Source organism: Lithobates pipiens, unplaced genomic scaffold (genome assembly GCF_037356315.1).
Source record: "Lithobates pipiens isolate NorthernLeopardFrog02 unplaced genomic scaffold, aLitPip1_a1.2 Scaffold_13, whole genome shotgun sequence".
Lineage (NCBI taxonomy): Eukaryota > Metazoa > Chordata > Amphibia > Anura > Ranidae > Lithobates > Lithobates pipiens.
Window position 1 is genome coordinate 100,516,066 of NW_027507718.1, and position 15,312 is coordinate 100,531,377.

The 15,312-nt window shown below is 41.3% G+C and overlaps 1 protein-coding gene across 4 annotated transcripts in view; it reads left to right on the plus strand.

The window, feature by feature from the left end:
* SUSD1 (sushi domain containing 1) overlaps positions 1-15,312 on the plus strand; it is a 321,740-nt gene that overhangs the window by 189,304 nt on the left and 117,124 nt on the right. For all 4 annotated transcript variants that reach the window (XM_077475343.1, XM_077475342.1, XM_077475344.1 and 1 more), the window contains 2 exons: positions 11,950-12,040; positions 14,336-14,582. In XM_077475343.1, coding sequence (XP_077331469.1) covers positions 11,950-12,040; positions 14,336-14,582 — 338 coding nt within the window. The remainder of the gene's footprint in view (positions 1-11,949; positions 12,041-14,335; positions 14,583-15,312) is intronic.

Consider the following 15,312-nt stretch of genomic DNA (forward strand, 5'->3'; position numbering starts at 1 on the left):
GAGGGAAGGGATCCCACAGAATATGTAGAGCAATGGTTGCTGAATACATTTGACAAGAAAGCATTCACTCCATTATACTCAGTGGAATGGGCTCACAGGGTTCCACATAGGCCTCTCCTGCCTGGTCATCCTCCTTGCACCATACTGGCCAGACTTGTCAATTTCAAAGATAAGGAGATAGTGCTCAGTCTGGCCAAAGAACGCCGCAACATCCAGTTTAATGGCCATCGGATCTCAGGAGTTGCCCATGCAACACCGCATGGGCAACATTTACAGAGGTCAAGAAAAGTATCCAACATCTCCACGCTACTTACGCCATGCTGTTTCCTGCTAGGCTCCGTATCCTGGCTCGGACACAAGCCCACTTCTTTGATTCAGCCACGGAGGCCTCCGACTGGCTGGATGCCAATGAGCATACCCTGTGCCAAGCTAGAAGAGATGCGGCGGAGGTAGATTGAGCCCCAACTTTGGGCTCTATTGCCAGTTTACCATAGCACACAGGGCCAACTGCTGACTCCTACAATGCCCTGAAGCATTCTAAAAATCGGGCTGGGAGACATTGTCACTCTGTCTACCCAGTGAGCAAGAATTCTATACACGACTGTGTTTTTGTTGGATTACAAAATAAATATAAGATTTTTATTTCTTGGTTTAATGTTCCTACGCTTGTTCGGATGGGGAAATTTGCCTGATTCCAAGCTGATCCCTCAAGTAAAGCCCGTTGCTTCTTACCGAACTGGTGCTTTATCTTATTGCAGGATCCTAAAAAAGGGGCTCCCAAACCTAGGACGCAACACTTTATCCTTGCGGGGATACAAGCACTGAAGTTTTCTGTTATTTTGTGCTCAATTTCACGTTTAAGTACACTTATGGTTCCAACATTAATTGTCCGAATTCACCCCACCATGCTAACCCTCTGTGGAGATACTCTACCCCCCCCCCCCCCAGTGCAACCATACCCTCTGGGCCTACCCAGTCCTTGTCCTATATTCGCTCGCTGAGAACACAATGCCTGTACTGTTTTTGAATTATAACCTTTTTAAAAATTTCTGATATTTCTGATATACTTAGTGGGCAAGTGGTTAAGTCAAACAGTTTTTTTCTGATTATTATCAGTGGTTAATGCTTATATACTGCTTTTCTTATATTTTTATCTCAAAAGTTTTATTGAAGTAAATATCAGTATACAATCCAACAGTACACTTATACCCCCTTCCTAACCAGGCCAATTTTCAGCTTTCATCACTCTCACATTTTGAATGACAATTACTCTGTCATGCAACACTATACCCATATGAAATATTTGTTCTTCTTGTCACACAAATAGAGCTTTATTTTGGTGGTATTTAATCACCACTGAGTTTTTTATTGTAATAAATGAAAAAAGAACAAAAATTTTGTAAAAAAATAAAATGTTCTTCATTCGGTTATAAACATCAATTAGCAATACTGTATGTATAAAAAATCCAAACTGTGTAAACAGATATCAGAACATTGTTGTGATCATGAATAAAGTCCTGTATGACTTGACTAGCAATAAATAATCTTGTGAAAAAATCCAAACAAATAAAGTGCACACAAATGCATGTAAATAAATTAATAAATATCTTGAGGAACTTAATTAACAATAACGCTCTGTGAAAAAAACTAAAATAAGTGTCTCTTTCTCTTCAGTGCAGTGACACTTTAGTGTGAGGTGGCCTCTCACCTTACAGCTGTAAGGTAACAGCATGAGAAAATAACAATGAAGATCCGGGATGGTATAAATGACATCAGCCAAAAACCTCTAGAGGGCCTATTTTTCCTGATGGGTGATTCCCAATGAACAACAGTAAAAACCGCTAATCTCCAGGAGTGGCAAGCTCACACACTGATGTCACTTCTGGTGTCTGTCTGTCCCAATGCATAGCATCACACCCATGTGACTTCATCAGGGGGATGAGGCATGGATGTGGCATGGATGAGACACAGATGGGCATGAATGAGGCACAGATGAGCATGAATGAGGCACAGATGGGCATGAATGAGGCACAGATGAGGCATGAATGAGGCACATATTAGCATGAATGGCGCAGAAATAAAGCATGAATGATGTACTTATGGGCACAGATCAGGCATGGATGAGGCACAGGTGGGTGCTGTTGCTCTCGCATGCTTTACCGATCGGCGTGTAATCTTGCGAGGAGAGGAAAGAGCTGGACCGGACATGCGCCGGTTTGTTGACAAGTGATTGATCCATCATTGGACAGAACGATCGCATGGTAAAGGGCCGCTGTCATTGGCCCTTTACCATGATCTGTGACATGCCGGGTCAGGAGGACCCGGCGGCCACGGATATTACCAGGTGTGTGCCCCAGGGGGTATGCGGGAAGTGCAGTTATTTAAGGGCATCATTATACGCCCCCACCAGAATAAGCCTACCATCCTTTGGCAAGTGGTAAAAAGTAGAGATTATACTTTCAAAAATGTGTGGCACAAACCAGACAAAAGACAAATACCTAATAATTTTTCTGAACTATTGTAACTCAATACTGAACACTTTCACCCCCTTTCTGCCCAGGCCATTTTTCAGTTTTCTAAGAGGCATAATTCATGTGCATAGTAACCAATTAGCTTCAAACTTCAGCTTGTTCAATCAAGCTTTGAATCTGGTGCATAGTAACCAATCAGCTTCAAACTTCAACTTGTTCAATCAAGCTTTGACAATAAAACCTGAAAGTTGATTGATTACTATGCACAGCTGCACCAGATTCCGTGTGCTCCAGTTTTTGTAAATCCCCCGCAATGAGTCTTTGTATGTCAATGTGTTTTTTTTACACAAAGTTGTCAATTAATAAGATCTTTCTAACACACGTCATAGGCATACATACAGTTACACCCAAAACACATTCTGCTACTCCTTCCGAATGATATCACATGTGTGAGAGTTTTTCACAGCCTAGCCACACAGAGGGGCCCAAAATCCAAGGATCACCTTCAGGCTCTCTAGAAGGATAAATTACGCATCTAATTTCCTGACCACCTATCACATTTTTGGAGGCACACGTTTTAAAAAAATGCAGAATGAAAATGAAAATTTATTTTTCTATACAAAGTTGTCAATTTAATAAGATATTTTTCAAATACAGCATGGGTATACTTAGGCCGCGTACACACGCGCGGACTGTTCGCCCAACTTTGTCCGTCCAACAGTTTCGGCAAACAGTCCGCTCAAACTTAGCATGGACGGACATGGCCACACACGACGAACGAACAGTTTGCTGAAACCGTGCGCGATGACGTGAACGGCACGTACGACGGGACGAAAAATACGACGTCCTATACACTGCATTATAGCTTTCGGCGTGAAAATCCTTTCTGAGCATGCGTGCAACTTTGTTTGACGAACAAGCCTACACACGAGCGGACTGTTCGCTGAAACAAGGTTTCAGCGGACAGTTTTACGGAATTTCCGAAAAACCTTGTTCGTCCAACTGTCCGCTGAAACTGTCCGCTGAAAGCCCACACACGAGCACTGTCCGCCCAAACACTGTTCAGCGGACAAAGTTGGGCGAACAGTCCGCCCGTGTGTACGCGGCCTTAGAATTACAACCCAAAACACATTCTGCTACTCCTTCAGAGGCAGTGTCTGCTGACACTGGGGACTAGTGTGGCAGCAATCAGACACGATTGCTGGCTTACACAAGTGTGGTGACACTGTGACCTGAACAAAAACGGAGCCGCTCGGCTATATATCTATATATAGATATATATCTATATATATATCTACCGCACAGGCGTATAACACACACCTTCATTTTAGGAGGAAAGTTTCAGGAAAAAAACCTTACATTTTAAATGAAGAACTTTGAAGCAAAATAAGGGGCAGTGCCCATCAATGCAGCCTCACTATTGCCCATCTGTAGCCTGATCAGTGCCATCTGCAGCCTTACAATTGCCCATCAATGCAGCCTGATCAATGCTCATCTACAGCCTCACAATTGCCCATCAATGCAGCTTGATCAATGCCCATATGCAACCTCACCTTTGCCATAAATGCAGCCTGATCAGTGCCCATCTGCAGCCTCACCTCAGATTACTGCTGCCTCGGAGGGGACAGGGATGGGGACGGGACAAGCGCCGTCAGATTACAGCGCAAATCTGTTTACTCGGCAGCCTCTTTAATACAAATTTCTATGATAAACAGAACACTGGTCCAATGCTGGCCCAGGCAGAACATGGCAGAAGTTATGCTGATAACAGAGGAATGAAGCAGTAGAAGAACACAGGACTTAGGGCTTTGGAGAGAGATGAGTAAACACTACAGATATATGTGCCTAGGTCAAATTTAATGAATCTGGTCTACGTCCACTTTAACACTTTGAGCACATTAAAAGAAACATTCCCCAGTAAACGATTTGTTACAATTTTTACTCCAGCACTTGCTGTTTACACCTTTCAATGCTGCTGGCTCCTGCTCTGTCATTGCTGCTTCCTTGAATTTCCAGTCTTCACAGGATGGAGATAATAGTTCACAGTACAGTCTGTCTTGTCATCCTTTGGCTGTGTGTTTCTATTGATGCACATAGTGTAGGGAGACACAACTCTAGTCTTTGAGTGCAAGGGCAGACCCATAGGATGCCGCAGGAAAAAGGAGCCGTGCTGTCACAGGAAACATGGGTTAGTGGTCATGGCATCAGCTTAAGCAGGAACAAAGGCAAGCATTAAAAGATGAAGAAACTTCATACTTGGTAAGTGCTGAAAGTGCTTAAAAACTGAGGGTTTAATATCACTTTAAGCAATGGCTGCATGTCATTGCTCGGGGTGGGTTTCCTCATTGTCATAACATTGGACTTGTAGTATCCATCGGAAACTCAAGTGAAAGGTGAAATGTGAAATGTGTATCATTTGGAAAGCAGAGACAGACTATTGTGAACATATAACAGGAAGTGCTGGAACAAGGACATTTAAGGCGGGATCATCTGTTTTATTTCAAAGTTGTTTTGTTGCCAGAATATAATCACTCAAAAAGATTTGCCTTTAAAATAAGAGAGTAAATACCTCTATGCTGCTCACCCTGTCAAATGCGTCTGAGTTAAGGGAAAATTTTCCTCTCAAGTCTGCTAAAAAACTGACACACTGGGGTCCATTTACTAAAACTGGAGAGTGCAAAATCTGGTGCAGCTGTGCGTGGTAGCCAATCAGCTTCTGACTTCAGCTTGTTCAATTTCGCTTTCACAAAAAACCTGGGAGCTGATTGGTTTCTATGCAAAACTGCACCAGATTGTGAACTTTTTAGTTTTAGTAAATCAACCCCTGTGTCTCGCTGACCTCCTCACCACTACCAGGACACAAAACAAGATCTTACATTAGCTTAAATAAAAAAAAAAAATCAGTGTATCAAAAAAGCTATGTTTGTTGCTGAAGAAATTTTTGTCGCTTTCTGTTTTTAAAATCTTTAAATGTAATATCCAAATTTCCTGTTTCTAATGAACATTATAGTATCTTGGTAATAAAGCAGTTACACACTAGATGGCACTGTGCCTTTATACAAGGCTAGAAAGTGAAGAATTTCCAGACGTGCATTTTGACAACTATTGTTTCCTCACATACAAAAATAGATGCTGTTCGCTGTATATTAGCAACTAGGGATGCACCAATACCATTTTTTTTATTTTTTACGAGTGAGAGTACCGATATTTTTTTTTAAGCACTCTCCGATACCAATTACTGATATCTAACGCAACTGTTTTGTTTACGCTTCAGCTGTCAGCAATAGTACAAAGCAATTTACAAATTAAATAAATTGATTTTGTTTTTTATTTTGCACTTTTTTTATTTGAAATATGAAAATATATGTTTATTTATATATATATATATATATATATATATATATATATATATATAGATATATTTATATATATCTATAGATATATATATAGATATGTGTGAAAATATTCAATAACAAAGCAAACCAAAAAGGTTTAATTGTTTATCGTTTATAAAACAAAAAAACAAAAAAAAAAAACTGAAAATAATATTTAAATGGAGGAGAATAGTTAATTAATTAAGTTAATTAAGGCTGATTAGAGTAAATAAAAAAAAAAGAGAAGAGAGTAAATTAAGGGTTAATAAGGGGTTAAAGTGGTGTTGCACAGAAAAAAAAAAAATTCATCACGATTCCTAAAAAAAAGTAAAAAAAAAGTAAAAAAAAAAATTTGGAAAACAAAAAATTCTAACTCACCTCTAAATGCCTGTTGCTAGGGGGTCCCTCGTAGTCTGCCTCCTTCAGTGCCTGGGCTCCTGACGTCACTTCCCCTCAGCGCAGGAAGGGCTCAGCTCTGCCCCCTCCCTCTTGTCAGTCATCTGGGACATGTGACAGGTCCCAGATGACTGCGCAGCCAATCACAGCGCACGGCGCCTCTCGCGCATGAGCAGTGGGTGCCTGGCTGTGAAGCCACAGCTGGGTGCCCACAGTTAGAAAGCAGGCGCCGCCCAGCGGAGGGGGAACGAGCGGGGCTTCGTTCCCCAGCATCGCTGGACCCTGGGACAGGTAAGTGTCCGATTATTAAAAGTCAGCAGCTGCAGTATTTGTAGCTGCTGACATAATTTTATTTTATTTTTTAAGGGGAATGGCTCTTTAAGCAGAGGAACATTTGTTCATCCCCACTGACAGCTCAAAGAACCGAGCCTGAAAGTATCAGTTTCAGGTATTGGTGCATTTGCAGGAGTAACAATACTTGTGCAAATACTCGGTATTGGCACCGATACCGATACTAGTATCGGTGCAACCTTATTTGCAACCATGTAATATTTCCTCATTTTCATATATTATTTAGCACTTTGAAAATTTAAAAAGTATACAGAAACATCACTTACAATTATAATAATTTGTATTTTATTGGTTTGGCATGACATATCTGTAGTTATCTATTTTAAGATTTGTAATAGTCTAAAGTAGACATGAATATATATATATACATGCAATAATGCAATGCCCCAGCACTGCAAAGTGTAAATGGGTTTCTAAACATTTCCCAACCATCTGGATAATTTGTGAAATGCAGAGCAAGAAAGGTGCGGTAATTACCTTCAGTTGTCAATCATGTTTTCACTTTCTTCTAACCTGTACTGGAATATGAATTAAACAATGTAATTGGGTGCTGTGGGAAACTGCTTTACTGTATTTTGCAATAATGGTAATATTTTCCACAGTCATTTACATCATTTCATTTCTCTATTTCTGATGTAACTGATTTTTTTATGCATTTTATTTAGAAAATCACAAATCATGATTATAGGTTTATTATTGTGGTAGTGCAATGAGATGTTAGTGTAACAATGGAACCTGCACATATAGAAGCTCCTGTGTACTGAGGAGTAAAATCCCCAATGCTTCCTGGTGACCATGGAGCCTCACATACCAAATACAAGTAAATGGCTGTACCACATCACTCAAAATATGCTGCTAGTAAATCTCACAGGTAGAGGTGCCAATCCCTAAATCCCTAAATCCCCAATTTACAAAGAACAACACCACTGAGGGAATTTTTTAGGCACCAATTACTGTCATCAGTTATATAAAAAAGGACATTTTTTTTTTATTGAAACATAATTTAAAATATCACCAAAAGTAAAGTGCAGTACATTGATGTAAAAAAGAAATACATAACCTGTTATTACTCTAGACCTGCAACAAGGGCTTTAAGGCCCAACGGTAACCCCTACGCGTTTCAGCTTGAAAAGTCTTCTTCAGGAGATTATGATGGACAGAGGTAATATTGAGTTAAAAAATCAACAGAGGGTTAAGCATCAGTTCACACAGCCAGGGTGCACCCAAGCGCCCAAGCATTGAATAATAGCTCAATAGCTCAAGGGAAGAGGAACTTATTCAAATAACAGGGGCCAGAACAAAGGGGAGCAAAGAATGTAGGAGCAGATTTGTTGTGTAAAGCTTAGCAGGGGTAAGTGTTGTCCAGGGAGAGACAATATGAGCTATCTAACCAAAAAGACTTGAATATCTAGAAGGTATCCAAGAAAGAAAGCAAGTAATGCAAGAAAAGAAGATCAATCCTCTAGCACTGAGTAGGTAGAGAAGCTTTATGAAGCATATTGCACCACCCAAGTCTGCGTGAGCTGTAAACACATGCTCCAAACAAAGTCTCAGAGTATGGCCACCTTCAAGTCTTTTTGGGTTAGATGACTCTCCCTGGACCACACTTACCACTGCTAAGTTGTACACAACAAATCTGCTCCTACATTCTTTGGTCCCCTTTGTTCTGGCCCCTATTTTTTGAATAAGCTCTTCTTCTCTTGAGTTATTCATCTGCGTTTGGGTGCTTGGGTGCCCCCTGGCTGTGTGAACTGATGCTCAACCTTTTGTTGATTTTTTACCTCAATATTACCTCTGTCCACCATAATCTTCTGAAGAAGACTCTACAAGTTGAAACATGTAGGGGTTACCGTTGGGTCTTGAAGCACTTGTGGCAGATCTAGAGTAATAATAGGTTATGTATTTCTTTTTTACATCAATATACTGCACTTTACATTTGGTGATATTTTAAATGATGTTTCAATAAAAATAAAAATAAATACATTTTTATATAACTGTTGACAGTTATTGGTGCCTAAAAAAGGAGATTGGCACCTATACCTGGGAGATTTAATAGCAGTATATTTTGAGTGATGTGGTACTGCCCACTTGTTTAAATGCCACTTCAGAATCCATCAGTGTTTACTCCATCACACTAATAGGTTATGTCTTTCTTTTTTATATCAATGTATTGCACTTTACTTTTGGTAATATTTTAAATTATGTTTCAATAAAAAAAAAATTTTTTTTTATATAACTGTTGACGGTTATTGGTGCCTAAAAAGTCCCCTCCATGGTGTTATTCTCAGTGCCACATCACTGTTTCACCTTACCGAACCCTGCAGCTGACTCATTACATGTAAACAGGACTATCCAGGGTATATTCTGTAGCTTGTAAATGCCTAATCTCATGCCGAGTGGCTATTCTGCTAAATGTATGGATGCTGGTTTGAGATCTCTTCCACCATTCCCCTTATCCAAGTTCTTAACAACCCCATACGCCAAGTGCACTTCTCATGCAGGGCCCTGTGATTTGCTGTGGTCCAGATCAGGGCACTGGAAGTCCTGTCGAACACTGAACATGGGAGCCCAGGCCACCTGGCACATGTTCTCTGAGGGGTTTACTGATTCACACTTCTAATCTCTTTCATGTCCTGGAGGTTTTAATATTCTTTACTTTAAATAAATGTATATAAATGTAAATAATCCACAATACTGGGGATAACATAGTTACAGTCAAATGGTATTGATAACTCCAAAACCAAAAACGTAATGTATTGCAGTTTACCAATCCTTTGTTGTGGTGGCTGTATTAGTTTTCTTTTTTTAGGCCTTTTTTTAGGCCTTTTCCCCTCTGTTTGCCCTCTGGCCAGTAAAACACCTCCTCCAGTATTAGCGAGACATCACTCTGGATAAAGGAGCAACAGAAACACCTTTGGACAGCAACATTGTCAGTTTGGGGGGGGGGGGGGGGGGTGTTAGATGTACTAGCAGATTGAGATTCACTAAAAAATTGTCAAACTCAAGATAATACTTTATAAGCAGTTACAGCAACAGTTTTGTTCCTTTGTGATAAAGGTATTGCATAAATAAGTAAAAGCTGATCTTTGTAAGCACCCCTGTCAGTGTTAAATAGTATGTCTCAACTCCCTAACTGCTACTTCTATAGGACAGTTTTTTCTGATGAAAAACAACAGACTTACTGGCCGGATCACCAGGTGATAATAAAAGAAAGAAAGAAAGCCTAAGAAAAACAAATGCAGCCACCACATCGAATGCCGCGAACACACGATTGGACTTTCTGTCAGACTTGGTCCGGTGGACCGGAATCCGTCAGACAATTCGAATGTGTGTGGGCTCCAGCGGACTTTTTTTGCCAAAAAGTCAGACGGACTTATGCCGCGTACACACGTAGCGGACTATCTGGCGGACTTAGTCCGGCGGACTTCTCGCCGGACTGTCCGCCGGACTTTCCGAACGGGCACTTTTTCAGCGGACTAATAAGGCGTACTAAGTCCGCCGGACTATCCGCCGTACTTTTGAAATGAACAGACTCGCCCACACACGCGGAGGAAAGTTTGCTCATTTTGAGCACGTCTCCAGGTAGGCGGGGCCCGCAAAGGAGATGTTGCTAGCCCCACCACCTGGTATGGACTTAAAGGGGAACCCCAACGCCGAAAAAAATCGGCGTGGGGCTCCCCCCCCAGGTCCACATCAGACCCTTGTCCGAGCACCCTACCCGGCCGGCCAGGAAAGGGGGGGACGAGCGAGCGCCCCCCCTCCTGAGCCATACCAGGCCACGTGCCCTCAACATGGGGGGTGCCTTGGGGAAGGGGGGGCCGCGCGCCCCCCCCACCCCAAAGCACCTTGCCCCCAAGAAGAACCGAAGAGGGGGACAAGACCCCCGAAGTCGGAAGAAGAGGGCGGCGGCGAAGAAGACCCCTGAAGACGGAAGACCCCTGGAGCTGTGCAATAAACTGTTTTAACCCTTGTGTGTTGTTTTTTCTTTAACTTTTTTTTTACAGGTGAATAAGTAGGGGTACATTGTACCCCATACTCATTCACATAGGGTGGGGGGCCGGTATCTGGGGGCCTCCTTATTAAAGGGGGCTCCTGGATTCCGATAAGCCCCCTGCCCGCAGACCCCGACAACCAACGGCCAGGGTTGTCGGGAAGAGGCTCTTGTCCTCATCAACATGGGGACAAGGTGCTTTGGGGTGGGGGGGGCCGTGCCCCCCTTCCCCAAGGCACCCCCCATGTTGAGGGCACACTGGTATGGCTCAGGGGGGGGGGGGGGGCGCTCGCTCGTCCCCCCCTTTCCTGGCCGGCAGGGTAGCGTGCTCGGACAAGGGTCTGATGTGGACCCCCTTTAAGTCCATACCAGGTGACGGAGGCGTCGCTGGCCCCGTCTACCTGGAGACGTGCTCAAAATGAGCGGACTTTTCTCCGCGCGGGAAAAGTCCACTCATTTCAAAAGTACGGCGACTGGCACACACACGGCCGGATTGTCCGCCGAAAATGCGAGTCCGGCGGGAAGATTGGAGTGCAAAAATACTTTCTAAGTCTGCCGTACTTTCGGGTAAAAAAAGTCCGCCGGAGGCTACACACGGGGGGATTGTCCGGCGGACTTGAGCTTGCCGGACTTGTCCACCCGATTGTTTGATCGTGTGTACGCGGCATTTGAAATAAAACATGTTTCAAATCTATTTGACGGACTCAAGTCCGACGGACTAAAAATGTGGAAAACCGTTTGTATGTGTGCTAGTCCGGCGGACCAAATACGACACAAGGGCAGCTATTGGCTACTGGCTATTGAACTTCCTTGTTTAGTCCCGTTTACGTCATCACGTTCAAAATGAACGGATGTTCGAACAAACTTAGTCCGGTCAAGTGTGGCCAAGTCCATTTCGTTCAGAAAGTCCATCGGACCTCCGCCGAAAGACCGTCGGGAAGACTATCGGTCGTGTGTACGCGGCATAAGAATTGGTAAGCTGCAATTCAATAAATGTTTTTGGGTTTAATACCACTTTCATTTCTTTCAGTCCATACAAATGGAAGCATTCTAGGAAGAGATTATAAAGGTATCACATATCACAATACAGTAACAAGCCCTCCCTTAGTGCTGGGATCCCATTTCCCATGCAGAACCTAGCATACTGGCATACCCTGATCACTCTCTCAAAAGACTGATATCATGCTCTATTGAGACAAATATTTCCCTTCTTGTTCTTTAGAATATTTTGTTTGCAAATTTAAATAACAACCAATACTGGTTACCAGAATCTTTTTTTTTTTTCATTTTTTTTTGTGATGAAAAAATCTATGCTGTATTTAATAGTACATGTTTTATATTTTTGTTCTGCATTTATCTATTTCAGAACATCCACCTTCTAAAGTGAAAATTGTACCAGTAAACAGTCAGCTACCAAAAATTAGCTTTCGAAGATCTGACAATAAGGAACACATCAGGTAAATGTCTTTCTAATAACACAAAACTTTTCACATTGCTAACTTAACTGGGACCTGTTTTGTCTTGTACACTCATAACATAACTATTTATTGCATGTCGTTATTAGGCATTTTTTAAGATATTTAACCCAGTTTAGAAGTAAGTCAAATTAGTATATATTCACCGAAGAGTTAAAACACCATGTTTCAAAAAAGGTGTCACAGAGGACTTACACATATTTGAAACTTTAGAACTGATGTCCCTGAAAAAGAGCTCCAGTCTAAACTAATATTCTTCTATAGTTTCTAATGGCCAACCTTTTTAAATTTCATATGTCTTCAATTCACTGCTCTATTTGCCTGTGTTGGTCTTACATTAGAATAGAATTAGGTCCACACTAGACAGAGGTACCTTAATGCTGAGGTGTGGTTCTTCTATATTCCAAAAAAAACTCTAAAAACAAAGGGAAGTCCTTAAAATCTCATTAGGAGCAATACAACAAAAAACAAAAAAAAAGTATATACTATATGTGAGATATGAAAGGCATGTATGACCTACACATGTGGACCATAAATTATTATTACTATAAAAAGAGTTCAATTCTGATATTCTTATTTCATAAAACAGAGCTCTCGTATAAATAATGTTGTCAAGTGACCCTATTAATACCTTTATTCTTCAAACAAGTAAAATGAAAGCAGCACTTTCCAGTAAATGAACCAATGAGATGGTGAGAAAAAGTGGTTAAAATTAACACAAAAAGATTGAAAAATTCAACATGTTTTAAAAAAAAGCATGGAATATCCAAATGTGTTTTATGCAGAGCCATCTTAGCAGTGTGCAAGCAAAAAGTGACATAAAGCAGATGCATAAATGGCTGCCAAAGATTGCCCTTATAAAAATAGATATCTCCTGATAATGATTAAATCATCCAACAATATAGCCACAATCCCTGTTTTTCTTCCAACCGAGATAGATGAGTTATGTAAGTGTAAAGAAGGACCAGATAAAAATTTTCAAGGTTTATTATATTTTATTTTCCATGGTTTTATATCATGTGGTTCATTTATCTGCAAATGTATGCAATTCACCTGTACTGAATTAGTAGATATGGGTTATAGCTGGTTATGACCCCCCTAGTTTTGTATTTTTTTTTTGTACCTAGTTTTGTATTTTCTCAGTTAGTAATACATTGGGTGCTTACTGTTTCATTTGTCCAATTCTTTGCACTTTGTGAGGTTCCAGCGGTGTTCTGTGTGGGGTACGTGGGGTACAAGCTCTAACAATTAGACCCCTTTCACACTGGGGCACTTTGAAGGTGCTACAGAGCTAAAAATAGCTCCTGCAAAGTGCCCTGAAAGAACCACTGCTGTGTATCCAGTGTGAAAGCCCTGAGGGCTTTCACACTGGAGTGGTGCGCTTGCAGGACGGTAAAAAAGCCCTGCTAGCAGTATCTTTGGAGCGGCGAAGGTGCAGTGTATACACTGCTGCTCCTGCCCATTGAAATCAATGGGGCAGTGTGGCTATACCGCCGGCAAAGTGCTGCTGCAGCAGTTCTTTGCGGTGGTTTTAACCCTTTCTCGGATGCTAGCAGAGGGGTAAAACCGCCTCTCTAGCGGCCGAATACAGTCGATAAAACGACAGTAAAGTGGCCCTAAAAATAACGCAGTTTTACTGCCGATGCAGCTACCACCCCATTTGAAAGTTGCCTCAAGGTATGATATGGCAATATATGGTGCATCCACCTGCAGATGAAAGATGCCCATTGACATTAGATAACAGTCACCCTTTCCATATGTTTTCGGCCAGATTCAGTGACAATTTTTACTTGTTTTAGCCTTTTTTTTTTTTTTTTTACATTTCTTCAGTTACTTCCTGGATTCTGGCTAAGGCTAAGATGATGTCATACATCCCATGGGTCTTTTTCCATGGAATCCCCTTTATCTGGGTGAGGGGGAAGGGGTTTTCTCAGGTAAGCACACCCTAATGCCTGTATGCCCAAGCTAAGGGCATATGGATTCCGGGAAGTAAATGCTCCATGAACCATCTGCCCTTCCATGTGATTCCTCAGCAAAAAGAAAAAATATGGAGGATGGATGTGTTTGCTTTGAATTTTAAAAATGAATTAAATTGCATTTTAGTTAATGGTGCTCAGATGCAGTGTAGTTCTGCTTTAACAAGAGTAGACTCATTGAAATAAGATGTTAGGATAATTTGATTATTCTAACGATGACATGATTTTGTTGGCAATTAAAAAATATCACCTAGTAGTCGCTTCCCATTGAAACTCACCATTAACACTTTGTCTTTTCCAGGTCATACCAGGTGTTTGTGATTCAGTCAATGTCTTGGTGTTCGTTTACCTGTGAGTCTTTGGAAGCTGTCACGTACTTCAGTAATATATCTAAGATGCAAGGATATGTCACTGCCGAGTTCTTCCCTGGAGACACTACCGAACATCTGGAGCTGTTGGTTGGGGACAGGCAATACTATGGAGATTTCTATAATGCTCCCTTAGAGCGAGGAAAAGACTACTGCATAATATTAAGAACTGTCAGCAAGGTATGTTTCCCTTCCCTGTCTAAATCTATATATGTAGTAGAAATAACATTTTATTATATGAAAAGCAACGGAAGAAATGTAAAACGATTACATTTAGTCCAAATACTGTAAATGCATTAATTAATTGCCAGTCAAACACCCCTATAAATCAGGGGCAACTGACAATGGAGTGTCATAACATGAGCGCTAGGCTATGAAGAGGCTAAAATGAGACCCCAGCTCTTCACATGAGGACATGTTTGACAATTAGAATTATGGTATTAATTTAAATTTTTATAAATGTATTGTGGGGAAGGGGATCTGTAAGGGTAAGAGATGCATGGACAAGGGGCCCTCTTACCGGAGTTCTGTTTTAAGATCTCCATCACCTCTTGCAGTCTAGCTTAAACCAACCATCTTCATACAGTATATGACTACCACTGTCCAACAATTTTTATTCAAACATGTCTTGAGCAACCCATAGTAATGAACGAGCCTAAAATGTCATATACAGTATCTCACAAAAGTGAGTGTAAAGCTTGTATGACAGTGTAAATTTGCTGTGCCTCATAATAACTCAACACCCAGCCATTAATGTCCAAACCACTGGCAACAAAAGTGAGTATACCCCTGAAAATGTCCAAATTGGGCCCAAAGTGTCAATATTTTGTGTGGCCACCATTATTTCCCAGCGCTGTCTTAACGCTCTTCAGTGTGGATGTCATCAGAGCTTCACAGGTTGCCACTGGAG